Source organism: Nematolebias whitei, chromosome 1 (assembly GCF_014905685.2).
Source record: "Nematolebias whitei isolate Nwh7 chromosome 1, NemWhi1, whole genome shotgun sequence".
Classification (NCBI taxonomy): Eukaryota; Metazoa; Chordata; class Actinopteri; order Cyprinodontiformes; family Rivulidae; genus Nematolebias; species Nematolebias whitei.
The window spans coordinates 86,652,132-86,669,974 of NC_056498.1; the positions used below are offsets into that span (position 1 = coordinate 86,652,132).

The window sequence follows — 17,843 nt, forward strand, 5'->3', positions numbered from 1 at the left end:
GGGGGGGGGGGGGCAAGCCTCCTCCTCAGGCCTCTCAGGTGACTCACAATAACATGTACCAAAAACTCTTTATATCCCAGGTTAAATAGTCAAAAAAACAACATTTTATTAAACTCTCAACTCATTCCACCCTTTGGTTTTCTGACTAATTTTGAAAATGATTCCCTTACCAAAACACTTTATATCACAGGTTAAATAGTCAGAAAAACAACATTCTATTAAATTCTTTATTCAGACTTCTATGTGGATGATGCCCTGAAGTCTCTCCCCTCTGTGGAACAAGCTGTTGACCTTATCCAGAGAACATAAGAAATGCTGAAAACCTCAAATCTTCGGCTCTACAAAATAGCCTCTAATAAGCCTGAGGTGATGGATGCATTTCCAGTGGAGGATCGTGCCAAGGATCTCCAGGACTTAGACCTATTCACAGATGACCTCCCTGACCAACGACGCCTTGGATTAAAATGGAATATCATGCTAGACAAATTTACATTTCACGCCCCTCAGACAGAAAGACCATATACACGTAGGGGGTTGCTCTCCATGGTCAACAGCCTTTTCGACCCACTTGGTTTCTTGGCTCCATTAACAATCATAGGACGGCTGTTACTAAGAGAACTGTTAGTAGAAGCTTCTGACTGAGACTCTCCTCTTCCAGAGACAATGCAAGAAAAATGGATGGAATGGCAAAACTCCTTGCAACATCTCAGCAGCATTCATGTCCCTCGTCCATACTCCACTGTTCCAACCTGCAAGGCCAAGAGTACTGAGCTGTGTGTTTTTTCTGATGCCTCTATGAAGGCCATATGTGCTGTTGCATACCTGAAAGTCACAAGCCTGGGTGGAAGTGTGGAAGTGGGATTTGTTCTTGCCAAAGCACGACTTGCACCTCAGTCAGAACTCACTATTCCCAGGTTGGAGCTCTGTACAGCGGTGCTAACTGTCGAGATAGCAGAAGCAGTTGCTGAGGAGATTGACAACCCGCTCGACACAATCAGTTTCTATACAGACAGCAAGGTGGTCCTTGGATATATTCATAACCAATCAAAACCTTTTTATGGTTACGTGAACAATCGAGTTCAGCATACATACAGAGTCTACAGTACCCGAACAATGGCATTATGTTCCAACAGAACAAAACCCAGCTGACCATGGCTCTCGTTCTGTTCCTGCCCTAAAGCTTCAGAGCATGACATGGTACAGGGTTATCTTTCCTCCAGAACCCAGGACCATCATTAGACTCACAAGAGAAACATGACCTCCTGGACCCTGAAACGAATGCAGAAGTCCGTCCTGAAGTAAAAACTCTATCTACCCACATTGAAGAGACTTGCCTAGGCTCAAAACGATGGGAACATTTTTCTACATGAAGATCCGTGATCAAAGCCACATCTAATCTGAAGCATGTTGCTTGCTGTTTTGGAGCGTTAAAAGCAGCTAAGCTGAGAATCTAAGCTACGAGCTTAGCTAAAAGATTGACTTCAGGGAAAAACAAACACCGTCTTGTCGAAGCTCAGAAATTCATAGCTGAAACCTATGCCTTCATCTAAAATGCTGTTTTTCTCTGCAAAAAGAAGCTGAAAACTTGTTTATTGATTTTTTCATTAAAAACTTTGTGACAAATGCTATGCTAATGCATTCAAACTACACAGAATGTCCGCTAGGGGTGGGCGATATGGCTCAAATATAATATTGTGATATTTCAGAGCATTCTGGCAATAACGATAAATGCTGTCTGTACTGAAAATATTCCATAACACAAGTTCATCTTTTAAGTATTACATTTGTTCTATTGAATTATTTCTTTTTTCAGGAAGGCGTGCACACAAGTCAAACACAGACTGGTCTCCTACACTAAAGTTGACAGACACACTTAGTCTGAGAAAGTCAGCAGCAGAGGACCAGCAGGTAATGACACAAGCAACCGGCACAATAATTCAAAAATATTGAAGTAAATCATGACAATGTTTACTAATCTTTTGTTTTTTAAGGTACAGACGAGTGAAGGGCTGAGTTCGATCCAAAGAAAAGCTCCAGTGCAATGACTCTCCTAGATCTGGGTAGTCTCAGATCCTAGACCTGGGTCCAGTCTTGGATCCTGAGGGGTTGGCTGCTCCAGTCGGGCGGTCCCACATGACGAGAATCTGTTCCAGTTTGTTTAAAGTCAGAAACTACACTGGTCTCCATCATTCCTTGTTGAAGTATTTTTGATCTGGTATTTATTCTGTAGCCCACTATGATGAGCTGCATGTAGTCATTTTCATTAAAAAACATAAAATCACCCACAGTTCTCATAGTGTATTAAGTTTCAACTGTTTTGAATTTCTAATTATAGGCTTTGACTTAGAACTGTGTCAGTCTCCTCCTGGAGGAGGAACATACAGAAAAATGCATGTTTCTATGTTTTGTACATGTCAATAAAACACTAAACTGGTAACCTGATGCATGCTCAATAATCCAGGTAGAAAAAAAAAAAAAAAAGTTCAATCTGGTCCTCTGGACATTCAAAAAAAACAAAGCAAAAAAAAAGTAGAAAATGTAGCAAGCTACAGTAAGCTACTTCAGCTTACCTGACGTAGCTCACAGTAAAGATCACTGATATTTACTGTTTCACAAGTTACATCAGCTAAGCTAATCTTTGCTACAGTAAATAACAGTGATCTTAAATGTAGCACAGATTAGCTTAGCTGATGTAGCTGATGAGGGACATCTACGTGTATATTATTGTAACTACTTACTCTGCCAGTCACCAGAACTTTATTAACACGAAGAGTTCGAACGTCCTTCACAAATCCATCATTGATTATAAGCATCATGGATTTAAAGCTTTGAAGCTCCTCCGTTGTAGGCACTCCTCGTGTTCATTAATAATTAACAATATCAAAGTAACTTCTCGGTGACAACTTGTCAGTTTTGTCTGACATAATTTCTTTCTCCACCTCATAGGGACCGCAGCTATTTTATGACTATATCTTGCTCTTGGTCAAGAGTATTAATATACTGAGCTCTGGTCTGTCTGTAAGCCATCTTCTTCACATGCGCTTCAACAAATGGCAGAAAACCTGGTATTGCACAATACCGGTCACGTGTGTGGGAACTATGTATTGATCAATAAATCCACCACAAAAACTAAAGTGCAGGTGAAGTTTCCCAAAATAACTAAATAAAATGAAGCTTAAGATCTGATGAGCATAAATGTAACATACAACAAAATATATGTTGCCTTTAAATGAGCTATAACTTCCAGAACTTGTCACAAGGTGTTTCAGCTGACCCTGAAGCTTGTGGAGTTTCAGCTTCCTCTGTTCCTGCAGGAATGATTCATTTCTCTGATGCTCCGTCTTTCATCACCTGACTCTGGTCTTGGTCCATGGACTGTGGAACTAAGAGACAGACCTGCGTGTGTTTGTACTGGCAGTTTAGAGCGGGGGAGATGCATATGAATGGCCACAGGCGACAAAAGAAGGACGTACAGACCCACGCGCACGACCGAACGAGCCGTGCGAGTGTGAATGGGCAGCGCAGTGCACGTGAAAGAGCAGCGAGCACGAGTGTGAACAACCAGCTCCACACAAATGAATGACCAGCGCCACGCGAATGAATGACCAGTCATAGACGCAGCCCGCACCGGCAGCCCAGAGCGGAGTGGGGAGAGGAAAAAAAAAAGACAAATGGCAGCTGTGTGGGGAGGGAGAGACAGTTGAGCTGTCTGTACCTGCAGTTTAGAGCTGGATGGAGAGACAGCTGAGCCACGCGTTGTTTGTTTTTAGCTTGCGTTACACCAGTACCGACAGGTGAGGGGGGTGCACAGTTCGGTTTGATTGTTCGGCACACATGGTTCTGTTAAAGGGGCAGGGCCCCTTGACGTATTACGTCATGAAATTAGCATATCATGATATAATTTTTTTGCCCAGGCAAGCTTTTTTTATCGGTATTATCGTGAACGATATGATATGACCCAGCCCTACTAGATAGAGTATAATACTAAATTGTTTTATATCGCTATAGTCTCATTTTATATCGTGAATTAAATTATACTGATATTTTAAAAATAGGCAGCACGGTGGCACAACTGGTAGAGCTGCTGCCTCTCAGCGAGCAGGTCCTTGGTTCAAACCCCGGTCCAGGGGCCTTTCTGGGTGGAGTTTGCATGTTCTCTCCGTGTATGCGTGGGTTTTCTCCGGGTGCTCTGGTTTCCTCCCACAGACCAAAAACATGCATGTTAGGCTGATTGGTAACTCTAAATTGTCCCTAAGTGTGAGTGAGAGAGTGAATGGTTGTTTGTCTCGTTTGTCTCTATGTGGCCCTGTGATGGACTTGCGACCCGTCCAGGGTGTACCCCGCCCCTTGCACAGTGATTGCTGGACATGGGCACCGGCGACCCCCGTGACCCAAAATGGAATAAGCGGGTAAAGAAAATGGATGGATTTTAAAAATATCTATTGCCCAGCCCTATACCTTAGAATGTTATAAAGTTTAGAAGTAAAAATTTATGTGTAATAATATTTATTTGATTATGTATTTGTTCATTCATACTAGGGCTGCAACAACGAATCGACAAAATCGATAAAAATCGATGATTAAAAGCGTTGGCAACGAATTTCGTTATCGATTCGTTGTGTCGCGCGATTATGCATCTTTCACGGCGCTGCGGAGCAGTTTCGTTTTGTTCACGGGCAGTTCTTTGTCAATGCTGACTGACTGAATAAAGTTTGAAAAAAAAAAAAACTGCAGCGCGAGTCGAATAGAGCGAGGGGGGAGGAGGAAACAGAGCAGAGTGTTTTCAAAGGAAATTAAGTAAATTTTACAAATGACCAACGCAGCGAAAACTGTTCGACCCAAGTCCTCCAAAGAGTGGGAGAACTTCACAAAGATAAAAAATGAGAAACATGCAGCTTTGAAAATCACCGACACGACACGGTAGAACCACGGAGATGAAATGTAAACATGTCGGAGTCACGAGGAGGAGGAAGGAGCTGCAGCTGATACGTTTCACTCCCAACTCGTGTTGCAGGTGAGTCTCTACAATTTAACACATTGTTCTGTTTCAAGAGAGAAAATGTAACATCAGTCTGTCTGGGAGATGAAGCTGCTTGTTTGTTTGTTTGTTTGTTTGTTTGTTTATCTGATTAATGGCGGTGATAGAGAACGTGTGTTACTTTTTATTTAATTTAATTGGTACAAGCAGTGTTTAAATGTGATTTATAAATAAATCTAACCCAAAGATAATAATTTAATGATTAAGCTTCAACTTTTAATTTGCTGGCAAAGTCTGAAGACACTGCAGGTATGGCAGGAGGAATTGCATTTAAACAGGAATTAAAGTAATTTATTACATCTACTCAAATGTGTGTAATTAAGTATTTTATATGTGTGTGTGTGTGTGTGTTTAATTGCTCTTTTAGCTACTTTTGCCTGAACCTAACGCTGTAAGTGAAACAAGGCATTTCTTGAGTTGCTGTAATAATTATGCTATAATACATATTTACTGTCTCATTCCAGAAAACAACAACAAACAACAACACTCCATGATGGACAGACATCATGGACATCACAGCAGCAGCTGTCTTCACTGAAACATCCTGAACATGATCGTCACTGACATGAGGCCTCTGTCGATGGTTGAAGACGAAGGCTTCACTACAATAATCCACACTTTTAATCCAGGTTACAATAATCCACACTTTTAATCCATGTTACAATAATCCACACTTTTAATCCAGGTTACAATAATCCACACTTTTAATCCAGGTTACACTCTTCCCTCAAGGACACATTTTACAAAGTAGCTACATACTGTGCAGGTATAAAGATACATTTGTATATATTTTTGTGTACATTTATTTTTTTAAGCTATTTGACTAACTTTTATTTTTTTATTATTCAATATTTTACTAACACAATAGTCAAATAGCAACCTGTTTTTAGTGTGAATTGCTATGTCAGTCAAATGTTCAATTTTGGAATAAAGGAGTGGAAATTAAAACGTTGTTTTTTTTTTTTGCCGATTCATCGATTAATCGAAAAAATAATCGTCCGATGAATCGATTATTGAAATAATTGTTAGTTGCAGCCCTAATTCATACCAATCATTCAACCTTTATTTATACAGGTTAGTCTCATTGATGACAGTGGTTCATACCTGACGTGATGAAATTAATCTGAGACAATCGGTGCGGACCATCCAGGTCTTCCTCGAAGTCGATAATGCTGCTTTCTGATGTTTCTTCACAGATGGATTTACCCTGAAGCATCGAGAAGGAATTCGTATTCTTCTTTAGAAGATGCTCAACCTCATGCCTGTTCCAGAATTCAACCTGCATGTCTTTAATCTGTGGAGTTTCTGGTTCTACGTGGTCCAGCCTGCAGTCCCTCTCTTGATTACAGAGCTGCTGGTCCATTGGAACATCCTCCTGCTTATAAACATGTTGATGTGGAAGTTCTGGAAGGACAAAGAAACACCAAATGAAGAATGATATTAGAAATTAAACAAAAAAACAATTATAATTTCAACAGTCTTATACCCAAGGTTTAAACTGGGAGGTCTTTAAAAGACAAATCGTCAATGAACTAACTGTATTTACACTAAAGCCCAACCAATATGGAAATTTTGACTATCGCCAATACAGATATTGGGAGGGGAAGGTGACTGCCTATAGCAGATAATGGCTGCAAATTTTGTCCACTTTTGTCCGCTTTGTCCACCCCCAAAAATCTAGGTAAACAGCAAATGGAGCAGGACTTGTTTATTTAACTCAGCAGTTAGCAACCATGAAGCTAAGCAAATCAGATCCATGCTTTAAATAGTCCCACTGAGCTGCCTTTTGTTCAAAGACAGTAATAAGTTTATCACGTAAGTAAATTACATAAATGAGGTGATAAATAAGTTCATAGCTAATAATTAGTTTAAGGCCCCCTTTAAAAGGATACATCTAGCGGAAACGCAGTTTTCTGGTTGTTGATTCGAGGAAAAATAAAAACTTGTTTACACAATGTCATTCGGTGTTTACATGCAACTGGAAGGAACCCCCCCCAGTCTTCTGAAGTTGCCATACCAGGTCATTAGTTGGCGCTATGAATTTTGTACATTCACCTAATGAGCATGCGCACTGCCTGGGACTGCTGTTAGTAAGAACTTTCCTATATGCTGAAAGCCCAGCTAACAACAAAACTTAAAGCTTGATTTTGGATACGAGCCGACAGATTTGACGCCAAGCGGGACCGCTTCGTCTAACAGCTCAACGCTGGTCGCTGAGCGAACCAGTGCTTGCGAGAATTATGTCAGGCTTCCCACTCCGGTGATAACCAATAGTCGTCAAGCAATGATACAGCAGGTAAATCCACATTCTTGATAATGTTTGCTTGTGTTGTTTGGTTACACAACAACCAACTGAGTTTTTATTTTTCCTGAGAGGAGAAACTATCCTCCCTCCAGAGAGACAGGTTCCGAAAGAGAGCATACACCTCGGCTGTGCAGGAGGACTGAAGAGAGGGATGTTATATCAACTATTCATTTTAAATTCCCCTCAGTTATTTTTTCCAATCCATTCAATGTTTTAAGCTATATTCAGCAAAAGAGTGACAGCCTGAACAAGCCAGATAAACAACATGGTGCCAGTATCCAGGATGACAAGAGAGAAAGGGTACAGTTCATGCAGTTTACAGTTTGGGTTCATGTGTTTTTAAGTGTTTCTTAGTGACATACAGTTTGTGGTGTGGAATAAATAAATAAAAACTTAACCCGTCTTCATTTTTAACATTAATAACATATGCAATATGTTTCACATTATAGCAACAAAGTTTAAATCACATAACTTGAATGACAAAATGTCCAGATAGAGTAGCTTCATTTAGCTCCGATAGCTTCATTACATCTTTTTTTACCATCCAGAAACCATCCAGGTGACCTGACTGAACATTGTTGGATTTTTACCTGGATTATTGAGCATGAACTTTGGCATTCCTATTTTTTTTAATTTCCTCCTCATCCAGAGACAAACACTGATGACGTCTTTCAGATGAAAGACGAAACGTTTCATCCAAAAAAAAACTGTTCAGTTGACACAATTTAACTTGTCGTGACTCCTTTGCTTTTTCCCTGAGACGAAGGAGAACAGGCGAAGGGGAGGAGTGTAGCAGCTCAGGAGGGGTGAGGGTGGGGAGTACCCGATTGACTAAACATGTGGTATAGCCTCCCTGACTATGTGCATCATCAGGTATGCTGTATATGATGATGTTACTGCAGTTTTCTAAAATTGAATGGCTCTATGAAGCAAATGAACCATCAAGATCCAGTTCCCTTCCAAGAACTGGTATATCCCATCTCTAGTAGAGGTACATCAAATAAAGTCCAGTTGTTTTGTATTGAAAACTTTTTGAATCCTGTGACTACAGTTTTGTTAAAATCTGTCAAGTATTTCATGTCATGATATAAGAGTCAGAGTTTCTTTATTTGTCAATTGCATCACATGTGGTACATGTAGTGGAACAAAATTGGGTACACAGGATCCCAGGACCCGTTAGCAGGTCTTGTTAGCAGATCCCTTCAGCAGCATTATGATAAGAAGGACTGCAGCAGCTGCCTCCCAGACTGCATTCCAGAACCGGGTCCAACAGACAGAGAACATCCCAGGTTCCCCACGGAACCAAGCGGATCAGCAGAGTTTGGTCCGATCAGGCAGACGGAGGATCTTGTTAGCAGCATTAGCAGGTTAGCAGATCTAGTTAGCAGGTCCTGTCAGCAGCCCAATGGTAACAATGACCGCAGCAGCTGCCCTCCCAGACAGCCCTCCAGAACCGGGTCCGGCAGACTGAGACCATCCAGGTTTCCCCGTGGAATCCAACGGATCCGTAGAATTCGGTCCGTGAAGGCAGATGGAGGATTATGGAGCCAGCCGCCATGACAGGCCTGAGCCCGAGGCTGGAAGGACTGAACCACGATGGCAGGATGGCAAGGCAGCGACACAGAAAACTCCACAAGTGTGTCGTGGTCATACCCGTACTATGGATGTGCATTGTAGGCCCAAAAAAGGTTAAAACAAAAACAACAGGAACAAAAAAAGATCGAGTTCACCGGGAGAATGTGAAGCTGCAACTCGGCTGAGCGCAGCCATCTTGGCAGCCATATGCTAACAGATGGACAAATACATTCATAAACACTAATTAAAAACAACAACAGCAGGTGATAAAAATTGTATTATAGTAAAAATAACTGGTGACTGTTGTTTCATTAAAACAATAACTATTCAATTGAAGTTCATATTGTAGGTTGCACATCCATATCACTGATTTACAAACTATAAATGTGTTTGAAAAATGTATAGGATTGATCTTGTTTCAAACCAATAAATTCTAACAAGAAAAATAAATAAATATTGTATAATACCTAAGAATGTTGGCAGAAAATAACAGATTTTGTCAATTCTTGTCATGTTGATCAGCAGGGGGTAGCAAAGACAGAGCGATTTAATCAATCAACCTTTATTTATACTTTATTTATACAGGTAAATCCCATTGAGCCTCGAGGACTCATTTACAAGAGACCTGAACAAAGAAAGATGACAACAATGGACAACAGCAACAACATTAAACAGTTATAAAAAAAGCATACTACAGTTTTTTTTTTTTTTTAACAAATACGATGGCTAAAAGGAAAAGGTAACAACAAAAAAAAAAACAGCTAGATTCCAAGACAAATGTAGAAAACTAAAAACAGGAACATGTCAGCATACCTGCCAGGTGTCCAACAGATTCTTAAAGACACTTAGAGAGGTCAAGGTCGAGAGCTTCAAATCTTTTTGTAAGATATTCCAGGAAACAGGAGTGGAGTAGGAGAAGGCCCTTTTGCCTAGTTCAGTCCTCATTGAGGCAACACTGCAGGTAATAATGTCCTGAGAGCGCACTCCGTAGCTGCACTCACGCAGAGACATGTAGGAGGAGATTTATGAAGGCAACAGACCAAGAAGTGATTTAAAGATGAAAATGTACCAGTGAGAGAGTCTGCGTGAAGTTAATGATGTCCAGTTAACCAGTGAATACAGTGTGCAGTGGTGGGTACGATAATCACAGCCAGTTATGAATCTTAGTGCACCATGATAGACAGCATCCAACATCTGCAGGGTTCTTGTAGGAGCGTTCATGTAAATAATGTCACCGTAATCAATGAAGGGAAGGAAAGTCACAGATACAAGGCGTTTTCTAGCATTCAGGGTTAGACAGGATCGGTTTCTGAAAAAGAAACCCAGTTTAACTTTCAGTTTCTTTATCAAGTTTTCCACATGAAGCTTAAAAGAGAGATGTGAGTTGACCAAGATACCCAAATATTTATAGGAATCAACAAACTCAATGGGGACACCATTTGAGGATAAAATCGGAGGAAGAACTGCTGGAACCAACTTCCTATTTGAAAAAAGCATCCCTTTGGTTTTGTCAGCATTTAGGACAAGTTTGAGGCGGAACAAATCAGTCTGGATGATGTTGAATGCAGATTTCAAAAGCTGGAAAGCCTTAGCAACAGTTTTAGCTCGACAATAAACAACTGTGTCATCTGCATAGAAATGTATGAGATTGAAGATGTGGGTCACAGGGACTGTGATGATATGAGCAGCCAGCCTTAAGAAATAAGGTGGAAGTTAATCTGGACCTGCAGATTTTTTAGGGTCAAGATCTTTTAACAGATTATTAACCTCACTGACTGAGAATGGAGAAAAAGAGAAGCTGTGATTAACTGAGGATTGACTTGTAGGAGGGATTTGATTTGTAGAAGTTTGATTATTAAGTGAAATGTGAAGTTGGCAGAAATGGACTTCCATACTTCAAAGCACATTATGATTATTGTAAAGATCAACAAAATCTAAATAAAAAATTATTTGGTTGGTTGCATAGGTTTAAGTCTCGAGAAATAAAACATTTTTTTTTACCACTATCAGCTGGAAGCTTCATCATCACTAGTTCCAGTGTACATCAATCTAGCTCCCCCTTTTCTTCTACAAACTGTGGGTTTACATTTTTCTGCGTTCCTCGTTAATTAGTGCGTGAAAAAACAATTGCAGCGTCATTTTACTCTGTTATTAATAAATGTAAGGTAGAACTTTGATGAGGATCCTACTGGTCAGTTTTAAGTGATAATATTGTCAGACCAGTCCAGTGTTTCATACCTGCTGTGTGGAAGTTTCTCTGGGCTTTCTTCTTGCAGGTATCCAGCAGTCTGCGGTGACGATCGATCTCTTTCTCGAACAGGACGATGGTTTTATCAAACTCTGTGAATATTTCTTCAACAGCAGCTGTTAGTCGCTCTCTGATAAACTCTCTCAGATGATGAACTGAAGACATTGTTATTGAAACGCTCAGTTATTCGACTGAGCCCAAACTGGACAATAAGCTAAGCTAACGATACTTTTAGCTGTTTATTTATTTTTTCCGGATGTCAGTCTCTGAACTTCCGGCACAGTTAGCTTTAGCCGACGCTATCACCTATATTTTGTGGGTGAAGGTTCTCATTCATCCAGGCCACGGGTCTTATAAAGTTCAAATGAAAGCAGCAGAATTCGTTGCTGCTTCCCATAGGAGGAAATTTCTTCGTTTACAATGCCTAAACCCGCTGACCTGTCCGCCATATTGAACAGGGACGTTGACGTATCGCGACCATATTGGGCAGGGAAAAAAAAGATTACAAGTGGAGAAGATGTTAGACAATTATTTTTAAACAGGTTTATCTATCTATCATATATATATATATATATATGGGACGTTGACGTATCGCGACCATATTGGACAGGGAAAAAAAAGATTACAAGTGGAGGGGAAAAAAGACTACAAGTGGAGAAGATGTTAGACAATTATTTTTAAACAGGTTTATCTATCTATCATATATATATATATATATATATATATATATATATACATATATACACACACACATACATATATACACACCCACACCCATGCACCCATGGGGCAATACGGTGGCACAACTGGCAGAGCCGCTGTCTCTCAACACGCATGTCCCTAGTTCAAATCTAGGTCCGGGTGGCCTTTCTGGGTGGAATTTGCATGTTCTCTCCATGCATGTGTGGGTTTTCTCTGGGTACTCTGGTTTCCTACCACAGATCTGTTAGGGTGCATTCACACCAGCCCTGTTGTCCCGAACTCTAGCCCGTTTGCCTAGGAAGTCCGGTTCGTTTGGGGAGGTGTGAACACGCCATCAAACTCTGTCACGGAATAAAAAGGCGTACTCTGGCCCTGTCTAACAAACCTAGGTCTCGGTCCGGTAGAAGAAAACTCCAGCGCAGTTCGAGTACAGTGTGAATGTAAGCTCCACAAGCAAGAAGTTGAGTACAGCGCAGGGCAAACAAACACGCATTTCTCTTACCTCATATGGAGCCGTCAGCTGACTTGTGTGAAAAACAATATTCTCCATGGTCTTCTGCCTCATCTTCCGCTCATGCTGAGTCCATTTTTGAAAAAAATGACAAAATATAACTCATAAAACTGCTAAAATTTGACGCCACTCCATTTTTGTTTTTATTTCCAGAAGAAGAAGAAGTGTGCGTCTTCGTCAGAGGTTTTTGTGTTGTTTCTTTCAGTTGTTCTTGGTGCAGTGCCACCACGGGCGAGCGGGGGAACAGGTTGATTCAACAGGTTGGGTCGACTGCACAGTGAAGTGTGAATGCAAACGCACCAGCTCAAATGTAAACAAAAGGTCATGAATATTGGTCCCCAACCGAACCGAGTCTACTGGACTATCTGGTGTGAAAACAACCTAAGATTAAAATCAGACACCACTCTGAGCAGCAGGACGACGCTTTCCACAGAACAACTGTGTCAACTCTTGAAACTGTGCCTGCAGTCAACCTACTTCACATATGGGGAGCAATATTATAGGCAGAAACATGGGTGTGCTATGGGGTCTCCAGTTTCTCCAATTGTTGCCAACCTGTACATGGAGGAGGTAGAAAAGAGAGCCTTGACGTCCTTTTCAGGGACACCACCAAGTCATTGGTTCAGGTATGTTGACGACACCTGGGTTAAAATTAAATCTCAGGAAGTCCAACATTTTACTGACCACATCAACTCTGTGGATAAACACATCAAGTTCACACGAGAAGATGTAAAAAATGGCAAGTTGGCTTTCTTGGACTGTGAGGTCTCAGTCTCGGATAGAGGACATTTGCAAACCGAGGTGTACCGCAAACCCACTCACACAGACCAGTATTTGCAGTTTGACTCCCATCACCCTTTGGAGCACGTTAGGAGTCATGAGGACTCTGTATCACAGAGCAGACAGCGTCCCCACTAAGTCAGGAGCCAGGCAGAAGGAGAAATCCCACACAAGACAGGCTCTAGAGCAATGTGGATATCCTAACTGGGCCTTCCTAAAAGCAGAGAAGAAACCCAAACAGGACTCCAGTCAGCCAACAGGTGAAAAGGAGGAACCCAGACCCAGACCAGTGGTCATTCCGTATGTTGAGGGAGTATCAGAGAAACTGAGACGTTTATTTTCTAAACCAATGTCCCAGTGGCTTTTAAACCCCAAAATACATTACGGCAAAGACTGGTTCATCCCAAAGATCCAGTCCCCTGGCACAAACAGAGTAAGGTTGTGTATGCTGTTCAGTGTCAGGAGGGCTGTGATCAGTCTTACATCAGGGAAACTAAACAGCCACTGACCAAAAGGATGGCCCAGCACAGAAGAGCAACACGGGTAGCAGGCCAGGACTCTGCGGTCTACACTCATCTCCAGGCCAGCGGTCACTCTTTCAGGGATGAAGATGTTCACATCCTGGATAGAGAGGAACGATAGTTTGACACAGGAGTAATGGAGGCCATCTTTGTGAAAAGAAATAGTCCATCATTAAACAGGGGTGGAGGTTCAACTGTCCCCCTCTTACACTGCTGTTATTGCTAGTATCACTCAACCCTCTGTGAATAGTAAACAGCCATCAGTGTGCTAATGATCCATTGTTAGGCTGATGGTCCTTCTTGACCATGTGAGCAGCTGGTTTTGGTTGTCAGCAGCAAACTGGTTGATCCACTCTGAGAAGGTGCTATTTAAGAGTTTGAGTTGAATACAGCACCTCAGACTGAGGAAGTCTTTCGGATGAAAGACAAAACGTTTCTACATTTTTTTTGTGTTGCTTTGTTTTGTTTTTTGAATGTCCAGAGGACCAGATTTAAATTTTTTTGATTTTTCTACCTGGATTATTGAGCATGCATCAGGAGGGCGGTAGTTAGTTTACCATAAAATTCCATATAGAGCGCCCCATCATTTACTAACTCTATGGACATGGACATGTTTTTTGATTTTTACGATAATACGGGCCAAAGTGTGCCCTGTTGCAGTTTGGTACGGAACTTGTACTTTTGTTTCTAAATACAGGACAATTCCATTTTTTACAGGACGGTTGGCAGCCCTTGGTTGAAGCCAAAGGAGGCTTGAGGCCCACAGCAGATGAGGAGGCAGAGTGAGAGGCATCCTCCAGGACCCCCTCGAGAACACAGGAAGGAGGAGGAGGTGGGTCGTCATACCCGATATCCACGGAGCAGCACGGAACCATGTAAAACGCCTCCGGATGCTTTATCTGCAGTGAGCTAATTATGTCATACAGTTCCTTTGATACTTTATCATTAGCACCCGGTGGGATGTAAACAATGAAACACTGTACACTGCAGTAAACTCCTGTGGCAGATAGTATGGCTGACATTTCACAGTAATAAGTTCTATCACCTCAGAGTAGTAGCTTTTTACCAGTCCACAGTTCGTACACCAGTCTTCATTCATGAACATACAGAGTCCTCCCCCCCCATGTTTTTCCTGACTGATGGTCACAGTCTGCTCAGAATAACTGAAGACTGTTGATCTGGAAAGCTGAGTCTGGTATGTTGTTGTTAAGCCAGGTTTCAGCACAGTCCATCATCTCTGTATAAACACTCGTCATATGTAACAAGTCCATTTTGTTATCCAGTGAGCGGACATTGGCCAGAAAGAGAACAGGAATTGGTGACCTTCACCTTTAGGTGGGCTAACGCTCCTGCCCACTTCCCCCTCTTCTGTTTACGGGCATCAGTTCAGATGAGCTGTACTTGAGCCATGAATTTAGTACTGAACTAGTGCCTAAAACAGCCTCATAAAAACTAAAAAAATTAAAATAAGTATTAATCCCGGGAGCATGAGAAGCCGGTGCACTTCTGTGCATCGCCATAGCACAGACACACATATACACAAACTTGTGCATTATTACTTATTCATTCATTATATTATATTGTATTTTAACTGCAGCTAGCTCTGCCAACATGACGGGTTTAAACAGGTCTATTTCTGTCTAATTCAACATTTTAAAATATCTATTACAGCTTAAATTTTGAAAGTTGATTGTTTTTTTTAATGGTAATTCCAGTTACTGAACTCTCAACTAGAAAATATTTAGCCTTTTTTTCTGAGAGACTGACATGGTTAATTTAGTTCAAGTTATAGATCCTTTGTCAAAGACTGCAACATAAACAAGGACTATCATTAAAGAAAAACGTGATCGTGGAGATGAGTAAATTTTTTAAATGTTTTTCAGGTAAACCACAAGAGAATGACTTCAGTGAACTGAATGTTGCATTCAAAGTATTACACAGGATCTCATTTTCTGTCTTCCCAATTTATTTTTGCACAATTACTTATTTTGTCATCTGTTATGATTTTAACTAGAAACAGTTTCATTTAAATTAACAATTAATCAATCAATGAATTACAATTTTATAATAGTTGTCAGGCACTCCAGGTACTCAGTTATTTAAAATAAAAAATGACAAATAGAACAATTATATCCAGGTCTCTCTTGTAAATGAGTCCTCGTGGCTCAATGGGACTAACCTGTTTAAATAAAGGTTGAATTAATATCTTATACAGAAATCATGAATTCATCCAGATGATCTAAGGTAAGCTGGAGCAGATCTGAACTGCTGCATGGAGGACAAGGTGGAGCATTCTCATGCAGAGAACATCAGAAATAGCTTTATATAGGTGCTACTGATTTTTTACGTGTGTAACGTTATTATAAAACACAGTTGACATGGCTATATTGATCATTGTATTGCAGACTTTTTTTCTAACAAATATGCGTTTGCAGTCTCGTTTCACTCTAAAATTTGATGATAAATGTATCAGCCGCGTCTAAAAATACTGATAAAATGCATAGTCAATGAAATAATCAGTAATCAGTTAAGTAATCAGTTTGTTACTGCTCAATAATTACCAAAAGTTGCCGGGCAAAGAAAAGTCAATTTTTGCATTATGTCGCACCAGTAGGCGCTCAAACTGACTGACAGAGATGAGCTGTTTGGAACTACTGAGAGCTGCATGAACCACGTGACCGCGTATTGGCGAGTTCAAAGAGTGTCGCAACTTTCTTTCTCTATGGCACTGGATCTGTCCAGGGTGTACCCCGCTCCTCGCACAGTGATTGCTGGACATGGGCACAGGCAACCCCCGTGACCCACATTGGAAGAAGTGGGTAAAAGATAATGGACGGATGGATGGCTTTTTAGAAATGTTGGCCAACTGAAAAGTGTCAGTCTGAGGCACTGCTCAGGTGTTATGAGCCCAGGTTGCTCTGATAGTGGCCTTCAGCTCTTCTGAATTGTTGGGTCTGACGTATCACATCTTCCTCTTCACAATACTCAATAGATTTTTTTATGGGGTTAAGGTCATGTCAGTTTGCTGGACAAATAAGAACAGGGATACCATGGTCCTTAAACCAGGTACTGGTAGCTTTGGCACTGTGTGCAGGTGCAAAGTCCTGTTGGAAAATGAAATCTGCATCTCCATAAAGTTGGTCAGCAGCAGAAAGCATGAAGTGTTCTAAAACTTCCTGGTAGACGGCTGCATTGACCTTGGACCTCAGAAAACACAGTGGACCAACACCAGCAGATGACATGGCACCCCAAACTATCACAGTGGAAACTTGACACTGGACCTCAAGCAACATGGATTCTGTGCCTCTCCTCGCTTCCTCCAGACTCTGGGATGTTGATTTCTAAAGAAAATGCAAAATTTACTTTCATCAGAGGACATAACTTTGAACCAATCAGCAGCAGTCCCATGCGAGACGATTCTGACGTTGTCTCTTGTTCAAGAGTGGCTTGTCACAAGGAATATGACAGCTGAAACCCATGTCTTGCATATGTCTGTGTGTGGTGGTTCTTGAAGAACTGACTCCAGCTGCAGTCCACTCTTTGTGAATCTCTCCCACATTTTGGAATGGGTTTTGTTTCACAATCCTCTCCAGGGTGCTGTTATCACTATTGCTTGTACACCTTTTTCTCTACCACATATTTTCATTCCCTTCGCCTCTTTATTAATGTGCTTGGACACGGAGCGCTGTGAACAGCCAACCTCTTTAGCAATGACCTTTTGTGTCTTGCTCTCCTTTTGCAAGGCATCAATGGTCATCTTTTGGACAACTGTCAAGTCAGCAGTCTTCCCCATGCTTGTGTAGTCTACTAGACAGAGATTGTTTAAAGGCCTTTGCAAGTGTTTTGAGTTAATTAGCCGATTAGAGTGTGGCACCAGGTCTCTTCAATATTGAACCTTTTCACAATATTCTAATTTTCTGAAATACTGAATTTGGGGTTTTCATTAGTTGTCACTTATTATCATCAACATTAAAATTAATAAGCATTTGAAATATATCAGTCTGTGTATGAATATAATATACAAGTTTCACTTTTTTAATGGAATTACTGAAATAAATCAACTTGCTCATGATATTCTAATTTTATGACCAGCACCTGTACATCCTTCCACCACTTTGCTGTTACAAATGCCAGCAATATGGACACATAACAGCAGTGTACAA

The 17,843-nt window shown here is 41.0% G+C and overlaps 1 protein-coding gene across 1 annotated transcript in view; it reads right to left on the reverse strand.

Annotated features, from left to right (window-relative positions):
• Positions 1 to 11,347, reverse strand: part of LOC119407583 — a 45,621-nt gene extending 34,274 nt beyond the window's left edge. The window contains exons 1-2 of the mRNA XM_037674406.1: positions 11,157 to 11,347; positions 6,143 to 6,442 (exon numbers count right to left, since the gene is read on the reverse strand). Coding sequence (XP_037530334.1) covers positions 6,143 to 6,442; positions 11,157 to 11,331 — 475 coding nt within the window. The 5' untranslated portion in view covers positions 11,332 to 11,347. The remainder of the gene's footprint in view (positions 1 to 6,142; positions 6,443 to 11,156) is intronic.
• Between the last annotated feature and the right edge of the window lie 6,496 nt (positions 11,348 to 17,843).